Genomic DNA, 22868 nt, shown 5'->3' with positions numbered 1-22868 from the left:
ACTGGGAGATTGTAGTGGTCAATCTAATTAAAACCTAACTACCCCCCTTACTTTTTTTGAAAGGAGAAATTTAATCGACAATACACAATAAATTCATTAACATCACAGTCGTATTGTGTGCAGTTAATTCTGAAAAGAAGGAGTTAAATTTGTAGAGGCACAACCATGAACATTTGATCAAAATCGGAGAAAATTTATCTCATTTCTAAGCAATTTTGATAAAATTTTCACAGTTGTGCTTGTAAAATTTTACTTTTCCCTCTCAGGCTAACTGTCAACACGTTCGGAATTCCCCATAAAGGAATGGTGTAGTTTCGGTTGAGATGGGAAATCATTTTTTTTTTCTGTTTGCCAGATAATTAGAAACCACTTACGTGAAATATCAAAGAGGATACAAATTCTAAGAGGTATTCAGAATTTATTCGATGAAAATCGGTTTTTGAAAATTAATGGCTAAGATATCCAAAAACATTTTAAAACAAAGTCCTCCTGATAAAAGGACGGTTCCATCTTTAATTAGGATCTCCTTGTTTCTAGATATCTCAGCCACTTCTAAACCGATTTTCATCACATAAACTTCCTGAATTCCTCTCAGAATTGTATGCTCTAGTTTGTAGTTTGAGAGAAACTCTAAAAATGGGCATCTTCGACACTGTGGACATATCTTGCCTCCTTCAAAAGTTTATATCGAGGGGTGGCTTGCGGCCGTCGTCAAATCCGAACAATTGATGTGTGTGAGCCCTCACGTTCGCATAGCCCTGGCTGAGCCATGTATGACAAGTACGAATTACGCACACGTAAGTCGTATTAGCCTACTGCTCCTTGTGTCCAAATATATCTCTAGATTTTTTTCCCCTTCTCAAACGCGAACTTTTGTCCACGATTTGCTTGTCTAGTTCCATGATCCATCCACGGAGCTACCCATGATCCCTCTATGCGATTATCCGCCAGTGCGTCTTCCAGTTTATCTCTCCCATCCTCTCTCTCTCTCTCTCACACACACAACTTATAACTCCCATCCACTTTTCTTGTGTGTATAGAGATTCCAATACATTGTGCCATCAGCACTTTGACAACCAATGCCATCACTGAACTCTAATCCTACTCAAGCCAGGACGTCGAAATAGCATGATTTACAGTAAAGCCCTGGAGGTGTTACCTGGTGTAAAATCATTTTTCGAAGAAACATGAAAATCTGTCAGGATTCGGCTGACAAATAAGGGGGAATTAAAAGAAAAACCCACTAACAGGAACAGAATGATGAGAATGAGGCAACGACGAGGGGGAAATGGAAAAGCCGAAAAGAACATCTTGGCCACGTTGGCGAATTTAGCCTTGACTGGCTGACTGCCGGTCGCGTCAATGTATACAGTACTGATGACCAAGCAATTTACATAGCAAGGCCAAGACGTCGTGCCAGCAACAGTGGCGTGTACATGTACATGTATTTCTTTTATTCTCTCCCTCTCTCTCTCTCAACGTGAACTGTATATCCTGCACTTCCAAACTTCACCATGAGGTACAACATCATTGCCCAAATTCTTCAGCTTTGGAGAGGACAGCGAGTGTGACAGACACAGGGAAGAAGACCGACTTGCAGAGAGAGAAACAGAATGAGAACAGGGTAAAAGGTCATAGAAAGGCGAGGATTTGGAATGAGTATTCTTTTCTTTTTCTCTCTTTGGTCCCAGTGTTTTTATTTGGAAGTTGCGGAAGTTAATCACCTTCAAGGACCAGCGGGATGGAGCGAAATGAAACACTGTCGACGGTAATAGCCCAAATTTGCTCTACAAGTTTTACAAAAATTAGCTTGTACAGCAAACAAGAAGTACAATCGATCGCGATGCACGTACAAGTCGATCGCACGACACGTGACGAGTGTGCAATTTGACCGATGTTGCCATTATGTATGGGTCCCTCCATTTTTTTTTTGGCAGTATAGATCTACATAAAATATATATATGCATATTATACACAATTGCCTGTGTGTGTGTGTGTGTGTGTGTGTGTGTGTGTGTGTAACTATAGATTATAAACAATAACATACTTCTATTTTTAGTGTTTTGAGTATCATTGTAAGCATACTAGTACCAAATTTGAATCATTGCGTTTATTCCATTAAAAAAGAAAACAGAGATAAAATTTAAATTATATGCCAGCATCGACCTGTCCTTGTTATTCAGGAGGGCCTAGACATGGAAGCCGGGTCTTCGAACAGACATACAACTTCGTCTCAATACCTCTTACTTTGCAGTTTGTACCGCAAATTGACCAGTGTCCATGAAGGCAGCTGCTGCCACCTTCAAAAGGACCATTCATACACCTTTAGGGAAGTTGCTAGTGATAGTGGTGCGTATGTTGCCTTCGTTTTGCATTCAAACATTTGAATGTGTTTACATTCGATAAGGAAGCGATTTGCCCCCAATGCAGAGGAACAACCATCTGGTTCGGACCAGGGAGGTGAGACAAACTTTCCTCTCACCTCCCTGTTCGGACTGTGATAGCCAAACCAATGAAGAAAATTCCGTGCGGGGCCATGCGTCAACTATTCGGCGTGAGAGCTTTCAGCAACACTACATGTAGCTAGTCTAATTGATAAATCTGTTCTATGATCCTCTTTTTGGCCTTGTTGTAAGCAAAATGCGATTACAAAACGAACTCAATGACTGTGCCACGCAGGCCTCATCGTGTTAAGGTATGAAGCCATAAATACCCACACGCCGACCTTTACATGGGAATACTGTACTGTAGACCTGACAGTAGGCCTACAATCATGCCATAGAATAGAATATAAACAGCAAACAATTAATCCTCCGCCAAACCAACGCTAACACTAGATAATGAAACCTGTGCCCATGAATCTTCCCAAACTCACGGCTTTTTGTTTTTGTATGCTCACGGGGGCAAAAAGTTTCCCCTTGCCTAAAGCCATTTTGTTGGTATCTCCGGGATGCATTTATGTACATGTTAACTCTAATAATAATTCGCTCAAAAAGGGCGTAGGCCTATATGCAAGGCATTGTACTTGGGTTTCGAGTACTGTCGTAGAAGACACTGAAGTTTAATCAGGGGATCTTCGTATTTTGAAACAGGACAAAGTCAACGATTGGATAAAGGCAAGAAAGAATGGCCATCATCACAAAACGTTTGGTGTGCGTCAATTGTCGCCATAAAATTTAGACGGCACTGACTGCCATTGTGCACCAGGACCAACACCAAAATGAGGAACCGTCCGAGGGTTGTCCATTTGCGAATCTCATATTGATTGATTGATTGTTCATTTTCCATCTGACAAGATGGCTGGATAGCCCATATTCAGCTACGTTAAGCTGGTCTTCCATGGTTTCCAGTTGGATGTGAGGTGGGACCACTTCACCGGGTTAAACACCCTGCTCTTTACGATGAATGAATAAAGCGGAATCTTTTACGTGCATGAGTTGTTACTCCCTCATACACTGGACCTCTATTTTATGTCCTATCCGAGGGACAGAGTGTTTTGCCTCTTGCTAGAGGGGACGGTATGCTTACACACAACATTGCTCAGTCCAGATTCGGGCTCGAACCCGGGCCGCGTGATCGTGAGGCAGACGCGCTACCGACTGAGCCAACTCACCGCCCTATATCTTCAAAAAAGAGACATTTTCACACTGCGCGTGCCTTGGTCTGCTCACATCTAATTTTCAAAGGGAATGTGATTTTGATGGTGGGTGTGCATGGAGCTCCATGGCGGGTGCCTCCATGCCCCTTGGCCACTTCAGAGCGTGGTTCCCATTGGCGAGGCCCTTCCGGGTAAACTCCTGTACTGTTTGGTTGGTTGTAACCAGGAGCTACTCCATGGTTGCAGCATGGACATTATGGAGCTACTATACACTGTAGCTCAATGGTTGCAGCGAGGAGGTATGGCTGCAACAGGGAGGTTCTCTCTTCCACCTCCTGCATGGTTGCAGTCCACTCGTGTGGTTTCCACTAGATTGAAATACTGGTGCCCAGTGTTGCCCAAACGGACCGAGGTCTCATGGCGAAATGATGAGGCCATCGTATTTCGGACCAGTTCTGAAAAGCTGTCGTCGTTGAACCAGGGAAGGTCTTCTTACGGGTCGTTACCTGCAAGCGCGTCTCGTTATCAGTTCTTAATGATCTTGGAGGAGGTGAATTCAGAAAAAGAATGCATTGATTTCTGGTCTTTTCGCCCCGTCCCTGGAGCCCCATAGCAGCCCCATGGCGCCCCAATGGTATGCGTGTACACAGAAGTCCATGTATTACTACCAATGCTCTCTCTCTATCAGACATCACAATTTGTTACATCTTCAGTCATAATAAGAGCCCGAATAGGAATTTCTTCTGCTTCGTCCCATTTGCTTCACTGCGTTCACACTACAAATCTGCAGGGACTATTGTTCTTTTCGCGGACTTGTTTTTAAATCAACACGGACAAACTGCTCCGGGTATAGTATAATAGTTCGGAACTGCGGACGAATCTCCGCAATGTCACGCTAATAAAGAGCCTCGCTGTTGGCAATAGGCGGCGATTACAGCAGTCACAGAAAGTAGTAGAAAAGAATAGGCCGACAGATGGAATGTCTATATTTCTGGACTAAATCTGATTCCGTGTCTTGACACAAGTGCAGGGTATATGAACACCATCTTCGACGCAAGTTGTGAAGGAACAGTCAATGGATCGCACATAAGAGCTTCAGCTATACATGAAAGTCAAAACTGTACACGCGGCTTAGCTTGCCTGAACGAGCCTGACGAATCACGTTGCCCGAAAACTGGAGAGTGTCAAGAGAGGACATCTACCTTTAAAAGTACAGAGCAAAAGACAGCGGGAGACAGGCACAGGTGTGAAGTGATGTAAGCAGTTGAACCATCTTTCTGGGCCGAGTTCCAACAAAGTAACATGCCTTTTTCGTGACCTCCACCGCTGCGAGTCTTGCAGGAAGATTCGACAACCATTTTAATACAGTCACGGGGGCCCTCCACTTCTTCTTCCGCTTTCCTTCTTATTCTTCTCAACATTATTTTCCTCCTCTTTCATCTTGTTATTCGTTATTTTCTGTGCTGCTTCTGCACAGCTTCGTGTTGAACTTCCAGCTTCAAAAGATTATTGCAGACAGTCGCATTATGTGTACGACGGTTTGCTCCGCCTCAGTACCGCCTCAGTGGTACTGTACCACGGAGGTGTTCATCCTTTTTCCACTTTTTTTGATGCCACAAAACTTACCCCACATACTTTCTTTCAGAACTCGTGTAGCTCGTGCCCTCCTTTCCTCACTGAATGGCTTTAAATTGACCGAAAAAGCCAAAGACAACACTTGATTTACGAGTGGGTTATTGAATCAATGGGAGAGATTATCTCGTTTTGGTACTCGTCAAATGAAATCTACTGTTATGGACTGACGCCCAAATCGTCCTGCCTGCGTGTCGTGACCTACATATTGTGGGCGCGAATGCCGTGTCCACACTTTTATGTAGTGAAATCGGGCTTGTGCCATGTTTTTTAAAGCGCTCACACATACATAAGCACATAATCAGCGTCGCAGCGCATCACCAATACTTCGTAATGAAATCACGTCTTCTGTGCACAGCAAGTTCAAAACTTCATCTTCCACGGTGCAATGTGTCGTGGATAGTGGTGAGAAATCCATAAAATGTTGAGTCATCAGACTGACGAATAAGAATATGCCATATTGATAGTGAATCTGTTCAACATTGCGTGTATAGGGCTATACAAGTCAGCCACACCTGGTTCATGAGAATCATTCATTGCGTTAAATGCAGAAACTTTTCCTTTATATAGCCGACGTCACCCAGGAAATTGAATGATGCTGTCACAGTAACTTGAACGACTACACTGATACTCTCAGCATTCCACCCTTGCAAACCTCCCAAAGAAGAGGTTAGCACACGGTTTGACGTCCAATAACGGGAGGCTTCAGGTTCTCTTCTGCAGATGAGATTAACTTCGCGACCTTTTCGGGTTACGAGGGAGGAAAACTAAATCATCTCCATAATTTGCAGCTGTACTGTCTCAACCTGAACGGAATAAACAATGTTGTTTGGGGATATGCAGCGCTTGAGCATGGGCTCAAAGTGCAAAATCTTGTCAGGTAGGGCCTACATGGCACGATTTTTTTTTTTTTTTTTTTTGGCAAATCCTGCAGAGAACGCCCGTTTCAAGAATCCCGTGTAGGAATAGGTTAGGTGTTCGTCAATCGGCAGGAAATGTGACTACCTCTCTCCTTCTCGAGAAGAACTGGAAGAGAACAACATCATTTCAACACTCGAGGCAGAAGAACAACAGAACCTGAGCTTAATATCTGGGTGAAGCTAGACCGAGGAAGTTCATTACTACATGCATAAGGAAGCAAAATATCACAGTTTTGACTTTTCTGTGATGGCGGGCACGATAGTCGATTTGCAGAGACGAATAATATTGGCCCTACTGTTTGTCAAGTACAAACAAACATTTGGAGCTCTCTGAAACAAGTGCCAAAGAAGATGTGACCTGAGATGGGCAATTACAGTAAAGTGGAAAGCTTCACATTTTGCGCCAAGTGATGAGCAATAACAAGTTAACTCTATACATCTTGTGTAGTGAAATACTTTGTTTAATTACACTATCACTACTACCGATTCATGGTCTAATATCGATGACTTCGAACTCCAGTATACAATAGGCCCTACTTTCTGAAGTGAGTAGAGCGGATTACCGTCATACAATTTAACATGAACATAATCATTATCGGAAGAGCACACAAGCTTTACCATTGCTCGAGAGTTAGTTAGTGTTTGACATCCATGGATGGATACCCATGGCATGGGTACACAGACAGGTGTCCCAATTACAAGTACCCTGTCTGATAAGTGTCTGATGCGTCATGCTTGTATATTCTTCCCTAGCTAGCTTGTTCTAGACCTCGCCAGGTAAATGATTTTCGTAGAAAGACATACAGAGTGTATCAAAATGAATATGAATACAAATGTATATCAATAATCCTCCATGGTAAGTAATCCATGCGATTTGTCCATGTGACCATGCTGATATCGCATCCGAGTTCGAACGGTGGCTATTCATTTGTGGGTTGGTTTGTTTGTTTGTTTTTTGTTTTGTTTTGTTTTTTTGAGGGGGAGGGAGGGAAGGGTTGCGATTTTTGTCACAGTCCCAAATCCTGGGGGGGGGGGGGGGTCCTTTAATGCGAACTAAAAAATCTAATTCAAATCTTGGCAAAAGCCCTGGCCATCCTTTTTGAGGAGACAAATTACATTGGCACCGCAGGCTGACCACATATTATATTATAGGGTCCTATACGTTCCAGATCAAGTGCGTTAATATAAAAAAGAGAGGCTTCCACCTTTGCAGCTAAGACCTACTTCTGTGAAGACTCATGTGTGATATAGGATTGCATATTTTTTAGTCAAAGATCATCGACTTACTATAGCAATTGCTTTCTGTTGTAACATTGGTCGATAAACAACATTAAAAAGAATGCATTTGATTGTGACCAGAGGATTATCAACAGACTTTGGTACTACAGGTATTTTGTTATTTTAGGTCATTTTGCGAGGTTTTACTTTTATTGGTATGGCGACCATTTAAAAAAAAACTTAGGCCTATGCCTTTCCCTTCAACTTAGGCCCTACATAAAATGACGATAATTACATTATAACCTAGAAAAAAATCCACGTGCAGTTCAGTCCTTGAATTCCACTCTCAACAACGATTTTAAAGGGAAAAAAAAACAGGTAGGCCTAGTATATATCTTTCAAAGTTCATTGAGAAAAGGTTCTTTAAATTGAATGTTACTGATTGAATGCCTCAGAAATGCCTTATCATCGATAATCACGTGACTACAGCAGCTATAATGCTGATTCTGTTATCGTCAAAAGTGTTTTTGATCCGTGTGAAAATTTCATTTTCTTTCACTGTTCTTTGAGTGTAGTTGATTTCCGATAATTTTCCTGAAATTTATCTATGTGCAGAATGAACTGCATAATTATCGTACCTTTAACAAACACAATTCATAACTATATAAGCTAGTCCAGTCACGTGTTCAAGTATGCTATTCCAAAAATGAACCATGGAGTATAATCATGAATAAATCCTCGCAAAAATTAAGGCATAAGTGCATCTGAATGAACAATAAAAGCCTACATGTGCGGTTGTTTGACTTCTGAGGGAACTATTCTGAGGCTGTTATGTTTTAAGATAGGATAGATTCACCTAAATATAGCCTTTATTTACAGGCCTTACGCGCTTTTTCCTTCACGGGTAAGAGTCGGTGCTGCCAAACGTGAAAAGATAGATGATCAAGCCTGGAACAAAGTCTACAATATTGTACAGTATGTCCCCCCCCCCCCCAAAAAAAAAAAAAAAATACAATACAATACAATACAATACAATCAGATTTTCGCATTGATAACACTCAAAATGATTAAACTCTCTAAATGCTACTTCAGGGTCTTAGAATATAACATCTTAGCTCTGTTTTGCAGAAAACCCCATTCAATTTGGTTATGCGGTCACAGAGAAATGTGGAATGTTGGAAAGCATGTCATGAGTCTGATTCTTCCAAACTTCGATGCTAAATTGTGTGTGAATACAATAGACAGAACTTGGAGGGAAGAGATTCTTGACATCCTCTACAAAATTCCTCATTTCTCTCTGACCACTGAAGCAAATCGAATGGGTTTTCTGTAAGATGTGTGCAATGAGTTATAGTTTCATACCCTGAATTTGTATTTGGATTGATTCACTATTTTTAAAGATATCATTGCGGAGGGTCCCGTTGAAATTCTTTTTTGGGGACATACGGTACTAGTATCCTCTATGAGTGCACAAACGGTGAGGGCGTGTTGCCATGAAAACTTCCATTCGTGTAGTTTCAGAGTTTGGAATAATTCGTTTTTTGAGACAGATGGGGATCAATTAGAGATACCCCAGTAACTCCGGAGTGGTCTTATGTTACTGATTCAGTCGACGACTGACGATTCGGTCAGAGAGAGATCAAAATCTGCACATAAATCGAGACTAGAAGTCTACGGTGTTCTTGGTTTTCGACAACATGAATGCTGGGAAAGCCAGCAAGTGTTCCAGACTGTTGTGATATCTTCGACCCAGTTTCTCTGATGCTGGGGAAAAACTAGTCCAGCTCACAGAACTGCAGTAAACTTCGCTTTAAAAAAAAAAAAGGGGGGGGGGTATCAACTGGATAACAACGAAAGAACCTATGGAATTGTGAAGTTTCACTAGGTCTCACAAAATAGCTCGTGAACAGTCAATATGAATATGAAACTGAGGGAGTTAATGATTTCATCGCTTCATAACGTGCCGTATAGTTTGTAAATTGTACGCAGAATCTTGACACTTCCATTTTGTTTTCTTAATCGCAATATGCCCCATTCTCAAGTCTAAATTGGTCTGGTCATTATTTGTAACGTCAGGAACACCATATGTTTTACACTTTTGAAGTAAGAAAACCAATTTTCGTATCTCTTTTTTTTTTACATTCATGATCAACGTGGCAAATCGTAAGATGATAACATCATCAGCTCAGTCATTTGCGTAATTATTCATATCATTTATTCCAGAAAAAGAACTAAAGCGAAACTTCACAATCTCATAACTTCGCCAATTTCTATCCGATTTGGACCAAAGTTTGTGCTCGTATTCATTTTTTTTTTCTTTTCAGGGAAACTGGTCCGGACCAAGTCAAATAATCTGTTGAGTCGAAGAAAAATTCTACCCACCGCAGAAGGATATAAACAAGTGTTAATTCTATTGTATTAAGTCGAAATTCACAAAACTGGAAGGAGTTTCTTCAGTCCCTTTGAGATTCGACTAGTGTGAGGTTGAATGTACAATGATAAAGGGGCCCTTCTGGAAAGTTTGGCTACGAGAAATTATTTTGGGAGCTTGCCCAATGTTTGTGTTCCTCACTCACTCAAGAGGACGGATGGGTGATGAAAGGGAAAAACTTGAAAGAAAACATAAATACAAACAAACGATAATGACCGACAAAAGTTACAGTGTTTAAAAACCGAATAAGGCCCTATTCTATAAAGATGGGCCATAGTGCCATATAGGACCTACTATAGTAAACGAAGGCAATCTTCTGACGTATACTTCGCTACTTGGGATTGATGGAAAATATTTTAATGGAAATTACCAGGAATTACGGAGCTGCTTTTACGCTGATTTGTTTCGTTTATTTGAACAAGTCATTAATGATATGCTGATCTATACTGTAAATGAAGTTAAGAAATCACGGTGTATAATACAGCAGATGAAATACACACATATCGGAGAAACGACTGGAGGAGAGAATAATCCCATGTAAATTGGAGACATGGTTGCAAACCTAGATTAGTTCATGCATTTCAAAGAATAGTATACAAAGACAAAACAAACAAATAAAGCACACACCCGCAACTAAGGTTAGGACCTAGGTGATAATGATGGGAAAGAAATTGCTATTATGTGTACCTTGAAATCAGATATTGCATGGATAAACACATTGATTAAAGAGGCAATTCAACAGTTTGGCAATTTGTAACAATTTGGCACTTTGCTGACTGAGCTAAACTATGGTGTACAAATTAATGAAAATAAAAACAATGACAAGTAAAGCATACGGAAGTTTTGAAGGCTAGGCTGACACTATCAAATTATTTATAGAAGATACAATATCATGCCTCCATAATCCAACACCACTGTCTGCTGTGGGGAAATCGATTGTGGTAAACACTCATTACAAGCCTCCTATGTTGTTATATATTTTGAATTACACAAGATGGAAACCTCGTGAAATTTTAAGAAAAGGAACTGATGCAGAAAACAAGAAAAGGAACTGATGCAGAAAACAAAAGCACTATCATTGCCATGTTTTGATTTCTTATGTCCAGAACAACTCTGTACTGTACAAACCTATGCTGTATACTAGTTTACATACGTTGCTTCCAACCAGGGAGGTGGGACCCACCTCCCTGCTCCAACTAACCATATGTATAGGGCCTACTTTATAACTACATATCTGCCGTATTTTCAAGAAAACAGAAAGGATTATCGTGTATTTTTCAAACTGTTTGGTTTCGTCACAATTTCACTGGACACTAATCGTTGTCACACAAAGATTTGCTGAGTACATAAATACTCATGATTTCGAAATATTGACATTCCATGAAACTCCAGCTCACAAACGTATCGTATACTAGTATACAAGAGAGACAAGAAAATACCAAACCAGGTAAGGCTCATAAAAGCGTTACATAAAGAGAAACTAGGCCAATGAAATTCCAGTGAAAATGCGCAAATCTAGCAAAAACAAAATGTATTAAACCAGACAAAAACAAAATGTGTTAAACCAGACAAAAAGGCACGCGTGTCACATTGAGAGGCGACTGTGTATTCTCGGCCATGTATGAGTTTGTAATGGAGGTGACAAATTGGTTGTATCAGTGAGTGTACTGTGACCGGCGAAACAGCAAGGTAAAAACGTGCGTAAGAATTTACAAGACAGGATAATACGCAACTGTCTTTCGTCCTGCTGGTGTGGTGGTAAAAGAAAAAATATGACAACATCCTCAACTCAACCATGATGACAATCGAAAGCTACCCATATTGATACCGAAAAGGAAAGTTCAAAACTGACCCCTCTAACCTCTTCCCCCTTCTACCCCCCCCCCCCCCCTTTACCCTTGTCGGATCCCATTATTCCTGAAAAGACACTCCAATTAGAGGTAAGTAACTGCACTTGTATTTCACGGAAATGGTCAGCGTCAGTCGCAAGGATCTGCACGAAGGACTTGGGTACTGAATTCGACACAGTCTAACGTTTTGTTCTGATTCTGAAGAGGATACATTTAATTTTGCCGCGGCATGACAATTTAAGAGCAAAGACTATAACCCAGTCTTATTTACTGGGTGTTTTAACTAGTACCAGTATTATATCAGTAGGCCTGCACTTTATGGCACTTGCATATATACCAGTGTGTGTGGTGGACCGCTATTTACATGATTCATTCCACTGAAAACAAACATACTTTGAAATCATAATAAATCATGATAGTACTTCGAAAGTACCACTTTCGAGGAGTTTCCTTGCGCCAAAACTTGTATTTTCGGTTCTTTGCAAAGCTGCGTAATAGCTAGCATTGCGGAAATTCCTCAGCAGGCCTCCAGAACTGAATATTTCGTTCCAATTTTACGTCCTCAGTTACGTCAAACTTTCCGTGACGAGTAAAGTAATCAGGGCCCCCTTTTGAAAAGTATGGGATGCATTCAACTTCAAATGTCTGTCATCATTCTATTGATGCCGTCTCCCTTTAAGCGAGCCAGTCATCAGAAAGTGCACCTGCACAGTAGCATCAGCTACTTGCCCCATGATAGCATCAAGCACCTGTATATAATCAGCACACGCACACAATCTGCACTGGGACAGCACTGTCTCTCCAGGACAGTACCCGATGGCGCTTTTTATTTCATCGAGAATCAAGAACTTTATGCGAATGAAACACGAAAAGATTTAGAAAGACCTCAAAATAATACAACGGTCTGATTTAATTTTGTGGGCTTTGCAGTAACTGCAGTGATAGTTGCCATCTGTGACAGCTACTACCTTTGAGGGACCCCTATATCAATGCTAAAAACCCCTGCATTGCATGTACCAGTTGGCCTAATTTTATGAACTTAGGTCGAGAGGGGGCCGCTGTGGGTGAAACACCTTTTACAATGACGTAAGTGTATCTGTTCACTGAAGAGCCTCACTTTATCATTATAACCTCCTTGATGTAATCAAGGAGATACATCAAGGAGGTATCTCATACCTCCTTGATATAATTTAGAACGCGACGCTCCTGCAGATCTCACGCCAGCTGAAAGGCTTTTGGCGTTATTGGGCGCATGCTGTTGGTGCCATGAACGCTTCGGGCACGGTTTGATAGTACTTGGTTTCATCAGGGTTCCAGCTTCTTGATCAGTTGGGTGTGAAAAGAATCTAGATGTCTGCATTAGTTTACTCGCGGGCATTATCGCAGTGTCATTCGTTTCTGGCATGCATCAACCGAAGAAAGTGGTTACATCTGCAAAATCAGACAACTCATGACAATGACGGATGACGTAAAGGTCACTTCTGGTCGGTGAAGACAACTGAGAGTGGACCATACTCCTGCTAGCACTCCACATCTGCACAAAAGCCACAAAAGAGTCTCTTCCCATCTCCCTGGTCTATCTGCGTGATGTCGTGCTTGCCTTACTTCCCGAAAAACCATCCGCTCCACAAACGATCCCCTTGGTTAAACATGGTCAGCAACAGGGAGGTGGGCCCATCTCCCTGATAGAAACAACCTTTCCAGCATGTTACCATTTTTGGAATTAAGGCGAGAAGGGAGTTCAAAATCGACACACAAGCCCGGATAGGGTTCGTTATTCTCTTGATTTGAATTCAGTACCATCCTTTCAAGATTGTACTCTGCTAGCTGGCCAACCTCTCAGTTTTTAACTCAGTGATTGTATTCAGTAAGACATGCGAATATATCACCCGACAGCTGACAAAAAACCTGTCGATATTCCCTGATTACAATCTCGAAGGTTACAAAGAGCAATCAAGAAGATATTATTTTAAATGTTGCATGAATCTCACGGGGCAATAACAATACCTAATCATGAAAGCTTTTACGATTATATCTTTCCATTGCCAGGGCATCAAACAAAATTAATGTCGAATTTATGAGGGGATCGAGCCTCCTGCATGTAACCGGGGATCCGAGGCTTAGCAGTTCCAGACGGATGACAAACTACCTAAATGGTGGCCCCAGATATCATTTGCTTCAAGCTTAGTAGTCAGCCGATAAGACATCAAATTTTAATATTCTATTGCTAATGAATTTTCCCACATGCATGGTTTATTGTAGCAGTATCTGAAATTGGTGCAGTGTTTACATATTGCCCTACAGGAATCAAAATTTGGGTTTACAAGCGCTTATTTTTTATTGACATAAAAATGCAGAAAAAGATTTAGGTCAGCCACGCTTTACCGCCTCGTAACTGATAGCGACAAGCCTGACAAACCTCGATGTCATATTCAGTACCGTCTCGGTGCGATACGATGATTCTTGACAGCTGACTATTCTCTGGAATTTCATCTCCGTTCTAAGCCTCCGCCAACTGCGATTCAAATCTGCATCACCATTACGTCGCATTCGATCATCGATATTCATTAGCCGGTCTCGGTTTGGCATATCAAAGTCTCATACAATCATTATCCGCGGGAAAATACATTGGACAGGTAAAGCGCAAAGTATACGTTTGTTCGTTCGAACAAAAATGCATTGGACAGGTAAAAAGCAAAGTATTCGTTTGTTCGTTCGAACATTCTTGCAGTTGTATAGTTGTAAAACACGAGCCGAATTTTTTTTCTCCCTCCTGCTACTGGGAAGGGATGTACTACGAGAAAAACGGTGATGTCCGACCACAATCAATGTCAATATTGAAGTCTGTGTTTTCTCTCCCCCCCCCCCCAATTGCATGTTTGACGACCCCTATAGTTCGGATGATGTATCAGTGCCGACAAGATGTCTGGCCATACACAGAACAGATCGTCCGTTGGCATCACGAATGTAGCATAGTAGGTATACTGGTATCGTAATGTCTGTTAGATGATAGTGTCACTGTCATGCTTAATTTTCCTCCTTTCCCCTTGGAACAATTTAATTCTGCGCCCATGATCACAACGCGTAAATTCTTTCCGCATACAACTTACAAGGTCTGACTGGCGCAGAGGAGGTTACAGAGGTTTCCCAGCGGGTCTTCCCCCTCAGTGCCCGGGAAGGTCGGGCTGCACTCGCCAGGTGACTCTTGCTCCCCCCAGCCCCCGCGCAGTCTCCTGAGCCCGGAGTTTAGTCTGAGATGCAGCCAACGCACGACAGGCTAAATCGGTAGAACTCGCGTGGGTTTACACAGTCCATCCGATCCGCGCTTTTCAGTTCAAATCCGTGCAACCAAGGAGGTATGGTTCTCTCATACCTCCTTGGTGCAACCATTCGAAGGAGCCAACTCCTTTGCTATCACGTACGCTTGGCAGGTAAAAGGAGGTAGCATGAGGAATCCCTGACGTACAATGCACTTTCACATTGGCCGAGATATGGCGCTAACATGACTGAATTCAAGTACAACGTCTGCGCAGAGCAGACTAAAAGTTACCGCGCCAACTGGAAAAATTGAAAAGAGACAGAGAGACAGAGAGAGAGGGAGAGAGAGATGGGATAGGAAGGTGAATCCTCAGTCACATTTTCTGCTTTGTTGCGAATTTTACGACTCTGCGTGTGATGACTTTCGTAGCTCATGTATTTCTTTGTTGTTGTTGGAGATTTTGTTCGTTTGGCTTCTTCATTCGTTTGCTCTTTTTTCTTTCTTTTTCTATTTGCAGACTGCTGTAAGTGCCGGTATCCGTGCCTTCATTTCGAGGTCTGTCTAGACGACCGACATTCCTTCCTACCCTGTCGGTCTTGGTAAGCAATCACGAGTCCGTCTCTATACTTCAGCCATAAGAAAAAAGCCATTTCCACAAATGCTAGCTTTGTTTTGTATGTTCACCTTCTAATAATGTGAGTAAAGAATGAGTGCAGAAAGCTACACATTCATTAAGTCCATCGACCAGGAAAGTGGGAACCCTCCCTGGTCGTACCCACAGGATGGGAAAGAACTAGTAATTACCAAAAACAACTTCTGACCGACTGCTCAAACCCATTTTGATGTCGGTATATTAAAAATCGATGGCATTCAAATCCCCCCCCCCCCTCTCTTCGTCACGTACGTGTTGTTCATGAAATCTTGATCATTTTCTTACACATTATTCTCTTGCAAGACAAATTCGTTTCATGATCCTCGAGAAGCTGCATCTGGGGTATCAGTACATATAGTCAAGAAAATATTAGAAAGACGATTCATCCCTTGAAAGGGGATGGCTAGTAACTGATCAGTGGGAATCAGTGGGAATGCTGGAGGATGATTGTTCCAATCCTTGTGGGATTCATTTAAGAGTACATTGTATATCTATTGTTGTGTGAAAATTATTTGATTCAGAATGGTCTCATATTCAAGTAATGTGCAGTTTAATGTTTCCAGGTTAGCGTGCCTGGTCAGTGACGGGGCATTAATCTGCACATTATTTGAATATGAGACCGTTCTGAGGCAAATAATTTTCACACAACAGTAGATATATAATAAATACTCTTAAATGAATCCCACAAGGATTGGAACAATCATCCCTCAGCATTCCCACTGATCGGTTAGTAACCATCCCCTTTAAGCTTGCATGATGATTAAAAAAAAAAAAGAGATAGAGGATTCCCAGCCAGCCCTGCTTGTACAACTTCGTAACCAAAAAGATCATCACGAAATTGTCCCAGGACGTTTTGTATATCTAGGTGTCATTTCAGTTTTCTTTTAATATGATAAATGTCACCTTTTCTCTGATATTTCGCAGTGTTTACGTATTTCACTACAGCTTTCAAACGACGTAGGATTTTAAATAGCTAAAGAAAAAAGCAAAAAACTTTCTTCGAATACTTATTCGTAGTTCATACACTACTTGATTTAGCTAATTCAAAAGAAAAAAAATCCTCGAATACTTATCCGTAGTTCTTACACTACTGTTTAATAGGCAGGCCTGTAATTCTCAATGTAGGCCCTATAATTATTTTCGGAAAATTTCTTTGCAATGTTTTACTCATTTTGTGTAATATGCAGAAATCAAATCATATCAAATCAAATTTCTCTGAATACAGTCTACATTCGCCTTCTTTGATGGTATCTCTGTAGTATAGTTTTTCAGTGTATTTTATGATATTTATAGAGTATGAGAAATAGATGTCATTCCCAAGAATTTTGATGGTCCTGAAAGCTAGGTCGACACATGCATAATTTAGTATACTAAAGTTTCGTGTCAATCCAGGACCCCTCTCTTCGCATATCGAAACACTGACAGATAAAGTGTGACAAGATAACCACGCAAGCTGTTCCTCGGAATACATGTAGTCCCTTGAACTGCTTTTTTAAGTAGCCTAATACCTTTCAACAAGTCCTTCGCACTGCCCTTTAAATAGCCAAGCATTTTAGACTTGTAAACAAGTCCCTAATCATCTAAAAAGTCAGCGAAGTGAAGAAGAGCTGCCACGTTTATCCCTTATCAAACAGTTGGTTCGAGACATGTACGGTATCGAGTCCAAGGTTGACGAATTACTCACTGACAAAAAACAGTCCGATAAAAATTCATGTCGTCCTGATAGTGATAGATTATCATCGATCTTCATCAAATTTCCCATGGGTCACTTCCACACTCTCGTCACATTACGTAATCACGCACTAGTCGCGCGTTTGGGGGCAAAAACGCTGACTACTGTAATTATTTGTGCCTTCAGGTTTTATGTTCAACCCGTCGCTCATTTTCCTCTCTTTTTTATTCTCAAATGCATGCCTGCTGCGAGAGACATACATCTTTGCTGCTGAAATTGGGTCGTTAACATACCTCACTAAATTTAGCGAGGCACAACAAGGTCACCCCACGGTCATTTCTTTTTTTTCTTCTTCTTCTTCTCGTGGTGGCGTTCTGACCGGAAGCAGTGCATTCGTTACTTGGTCGTATGTTCCCTTTCGTTCCTTCCTTTTTCTTTTTTCTCTTTACAGCCACACAAAAGTTAAAAGGTTCCCTTGAGGTCACGACCCTTATCAAAGGTAACTGCTCAAGAGAGTTATCTTTACATGGATATGTAATATGTTTTGATAATGATTGGATTAGTAATCTATCCTTTTGGATTCTATTTCTTGTGAATTCTTACAAACGAATTCTGCATTTCAAAATGATACGAAATTTGACATGATTAAGTTCTGTTAAATCATTCCATGACATTAATTTCATTTTACTGCTGATCTTTATGGGCAAAGTTTGAACTGGGGAAACATTTCTGACAGAGCACGCGCGAGGAGCTGGAGGAAACGGCGTTGGTTGCGCTATGTGCTGGATTACACGCAACGAACGAGAAGGAGGAGGGCATCTTATAGCAGGGTGAAGCTTAGATCTCCCAGTTCTCCCTCCTTGTGTCCCATAAGTAATTCCCCGATAAATTGAACAGGACAGAGTGCAAGGATTGCATCTTTCTGCACGGAGCCTTCCACTGCGGAGAGTATTCTAATCTTCGGGGCTGTTATCCTCTAGCGGACACGCGGCCTTTTTCCCCCCTCCATCCCAAACTCGTGCAGGCTGCATGGCACAGCCCCTACGCCAACAGGAACTGTCTCTTTAACATGACAGAGCGCCCAAAAAACTCTCAATTACGAGTCATGCTGCGAGAGACTGCGGATGCAAGCCGGTGCAACAGTTGAGCACATGCAAGAAAAAAAATAAGACAGAGGCAACATTCTTCAGCAATGCACGGGTGGCCAATCAGCGACCAGGACAATCCGGAGACGCCCGACAACGTGGCAAGACATAATCGCAAGAAGCTCCCCGCACTCTCGCCATCTTTGGTAGTAATGACCGTCGCAAACTTGATGAATGATTTATGGAAGGTATGGATCACAGCTGGCATTAGGTTGTGTACACAACTCTAAAATGGCGACATCAAAAACTTTTGGCGCTGACATAGGAAACATAAATAAAAACGACAGCCCCCCCCCCCCCTCATAAAAAAAAGGACTTTTGAGGTCATTAGCTCCCTCAGCCCCCCTTACAATTTATATAATCAGATGGTGATCACGAATACTTGAGTGGGAGAACCTATAGAATTGAACAATCATCTCTCTTCACTCAAAGAGCATCAAATTAAGGTTCATAAAAGTTCATACTCTAAAATCATTGTTTAAGACAGGTGTTTAACTCAATGCTTACAGTAAAGAGTTGATTGCACAGGACTTGCCATTGACAGTAGCCTATTAGCGAAGAAAACAGATGAACTAGAATAACAGCATTAACACACTTTCATTGCGCCAACGACGACTAATATTGCACGTATTGTTTTCGTTTTACAGTATTTTTTTTTGAAATGTGATCCTCAACACATTTTGGTGTAAATTTGTGCTTCGACAAAGTGCTATCTATTAAAAAAGGGGTCACAAGGGAAGACTGACTCCAACTCTGCTGTGACTGTGGCTCCACTGTGTCGTGGAATCGCGTTTATTACTTCCGGTCATTGGCCAGGGTGATTAGTTCGCAACGTTTGCGGCTGCTGACACAAACTATTTAGTCCCAGGCGAATAACAAACTCAGCCAAATATTAATGATAACCAATAATTCCAAACAAACTAATATGTAGCGGGAGAGCTTCGGAAGAGGGTAAGGAAACGGAAAAGTGCAAACTGGTTCAAAAGGGAGATGTCGTGGGCAGTCGGAAGCAATCACTGTCCGATAAAACGGTTAAAATACTTTCTCTTCTTAGATCATTCATCACGTCTCCTTCATGACAAACCCATCCATCAACCCCAGTCTTTTCGCTCAAATGCTTGAGTGTAAACGTTCAACACGAATGACAAGATGATTGGTTACAGGGATGGTACAATTTTGGTTGAGATGGGGGATTCAGATTTTAACTTTTTGCGAGATACTAACTAGAAACCACTCATCAAATATTAAAGAGTAAACAATTCCAAGAGGAATTCTATAGTTTATTTGAAGAAAATTGGTTTTGAAAGGCTGAGATATCCAAAAAGAAACTTAAAGTCTCATTAAAAGTTGGGTAACAACTTTTGTCAGGACCTCTTTATTTTTTTGTTAAGTGTTATCTCGGCCATTTCACACCGAATTTTCACCAAATAAACTTTCAATTCCTCTTAGAATCATAATTATGCTCTGTCATATTTCATGAGGTTTCTCATTATCTCATACGATCATCATCAAAAACGTTGGAAACCAAAAACCCTCTCTCAACCGGAACTGTATCATCCCTTTAACTGGGCTTCTCAATGGTTCGGATGCGGGTGCAGATTCATAGAAAGTAATTCATGGGACATACGTTGTACAGCAAAAGAATATGTGCCTGATCATCTCAAAGCTTTCGGAAAGGCATAGATTTTCTCGGTCGGTTTCTGATTCTTTAGAAATTTCGGCAAATTGTGGTGTGTTAAGTTGAGGGCTGATAACAAACAAGTCTTGTATACTCATTTCAAACGACAGATAACACTATCGGTGTCGAAATTGGTCTGAGCATAATTATGGCATGATGATCCTCCGCAAGTTTCTCATTGTATTAACGGAAAATAGGAACCCCTCTGCCATGTCTCCAAACAGCTTATTCAATTTCTTGTTATTGTCACGACCCATGGGCATGGGCAAATACGGCAAAGGTCTATGATATACCAATGTACGATGTGTGTATGCTAAGAGTAGTGTGTTTGTGTGTGTGTGTGTGTGTTTGTTTGTTTGTTGCCTTCTCGGGGTGTCAATATTTCTCAAACTCCTTCAGGCACGCCCACAAACAGAAGAAATTATAAGGGATTTATTCTTCCCAATGAACGAATGAAAAAAGAAAAAAATCCTTCTTTCGTAATCACATCCAAAACCAATACATGTATTTCTTGACATTGGGAGGGATTCACCATCTTGTACTCTGTGATAATTGTAAAAGTATCCTCTTGGCTTGGAGCTTACCTATTTTCAAGCGCAGGTTGATATTCAAGTTTAAGAGTTTGATAATGACATTACCGCTCCAACCATTGCTAACAGGTCCATGGATTCCTGACCTCATAGGGTACATGATATACCAATGAAATACTTCTTCTTCTTCATTAAATGGATATCGATGCAAGGCGAAGCTAGCTGGAGCTTGTCCGATTCACGTAAGACAAGAGAATCATTTTCGTGACCTGGATGACTGCTGTTCGTGTTGCATTTCGGCTCCCTTTATCCTTAGGGAGCAAAACAAGTTGGGAGATGGGTTAATTTCTTGGAAAACTACAAAGAGTGATGGTGAAAAGATATTAAAATGTCCGACACTGCTTCTAACTGAAACTTCCCCTCCATGAGTGATGACTTTCCCGTCGGATTATGAACCCAGAGCTAATTTCGGAACATTCTCGAAATAAGAGGGGGTGGGGGACGATGCGGCCCTTCTGTTTTGTTTTTTCTGTCCGCATCATCGCTGTCTCTCCCTTTCCTCTCCTACATGCTGCAGCGCCCTGGTATTGCGTCGACATATGTTTCTGATAAGCGTTTAACCAACCCACCTTTCCACTCGCTGCCATCCCACATTTCATCAGAAAGCATGTTTACAAAGGGCGTCGGCTGTTTGCGACTACTGGACCCTCAGTGCTGATGCCTGTATAGATGGACAGACGGTGGTAACTAGACACACACGGACAGACAGAAGGCAAAGGCTTTCTGTACTTACTGCCGTCCACTCAAAAAGGATCCGCGTCTCTACAAACTTCTCTCTCCGACCTAAATTTTCCACTCGCCCACACTCACTTCAGACAAAATTCGAAATCGACTGACGTATATTTTGTACTTATTAAGAATTGAATAGAACGGTTGAGACAAAATTTTGAGTGTCATTATCACTTTAGGCAGCCTATCACTTATCATCCACTCCCCTAACACAAGCGATCACAACCTACATTCGGAAACAAACTAAACGGCCGAAAAGAACTAGTGCGCAGAGTTCCGTGTGTAATGCCAAAAGCGCATTATAACAGCATTTGTCTCGACACCATACGCGCATCCTCTTCGGGCTTCCCCACTATTTCCTTCGAATGAAGATGTTTTTGTCACAAGTTACCATCATCGTTTGACTTCACGCGAGGTACCCCTGACCCTTACCAGACCCTGCCTAGACATGTAAGCCTGCAGTGTGCACGGCTTCGCCTGCTGATTTAGCTGGTGAGCGTACGCATGAAAAAACTGATGACGCGGCGAACCAATAGACCGATGACTTCCCGCTTACGTTATTAGGGTTATCACCTCCCGACGTTTATATCCACCCAGATTATTCCGCGCCTATTGACTGCCGATTTACAACAGCAACCTCGATGGGAAATAAAATAATGTTATGAAGGTGAAGTTAATCAAGCTTACCTGCAGGTAATGTGACTTGTCTACATAATGCTATCGTCGATAGGAATAGGACGATAGCTACTCGAATGTTCAATTCCTTCAATAAATGTAGGCTGAAGCCTATAGTCCGATCCATGGCTGGCGTCTTGGCGGCGATCCAAGCTATGATCAAGCTACGACATGAGGAGAGAGTTGGAATTAGGCCCCTAATTGACCCAAGAGTTCAATGGCCACTTGGAAAAGCACCGACGAAGAGCATGTATCGGGATAGTTCCAATTAATCTATGGGTAATCTCTCCGAACACGTCAGATGACAGTTTCTGAAACGAGAGATGGTCCGGGCGAAATGCCTCCGAAATAAAACTGCACACAACCCGTGCGTGATTGTGGCAAGGTTTCGGACTGCAATGCCCCGATGGCGACGAAGTTTTCTGCCGACGGGAGGGCCCACGCCAAGAGAAAAATCTGCCGCTGAATTTATACACACTCATACACATACACATACACAGATTTTTCTAGTCGTCGGGGGCAGTTGCTGGCGAAGTTGGGAGAGGGGCTGGCCTGATCGTACCACCACACCTGCGCGCGGAGATTACGAGCTAACCTGGTTCCGTTGGGATGAACATCCAGCACTCGACCCGGTCCTGTCTCTCGTCAGCGTAAGCTGTCGAACAGAGAGCGTTCGCAGGGGTATGCCACCAACTTTTTCGCACAACTCCGATCAACCTTGCGCTCTGGCGCTGGGACAGCTCAGCGATTCATGAAACAGGATGTGAAAAAGCGCGGACTAGTCGAACTCTTGACAGGGGGAATTTCACTTCACTATTG

General features: G+C 41.9%; 1 protein-coding gene across 1 annotated transcript in view; it reads right to left on the bottom strand.

The window, feature by feature from the left end:
* The window catches only part of LOC139744472 (uncharacterized), a 119656-nt gene extending 97137 nt beyond the window's left edge, over window positions 1-22519 (bottom strand). The window contains exon 1 of the mRNA XM_071654908.1: window positions 22062-22519. Coding sequence (XP_071511009.1) covers window positions 22062-22176 — 115 coding nt within the window. The 5' untranslated portion in view covers window positions 22177-22519. The remainder of the gene's footprint in view (window positions 1-22061) is intronic.
* Window positions 22520-22868: the final 349 nt, after the last annotated feature.

This window comes from Diadema antillarum, unplaced genomic scaffold (assembly GCF_040938485.1).
Source record: "Diadema antillarum isolate AM-2024a unplaced genomic scaffold, OU_Dant_1.0 scf00000035, whole genome shotgun sequence".
NCBI classification, from domain to species: domain Eukaryota; kingdom Metazoa; phylum Echinodermata; class Echinoidea; order Diadematoida; family Diadematidae; genus Diadema; species Diadema antillarum.
The sequence above is the reverse complement of the archived record's forward strand: the minus strand, read 5'-3'. Positions and strand labels throughout refer to the sequence as shown.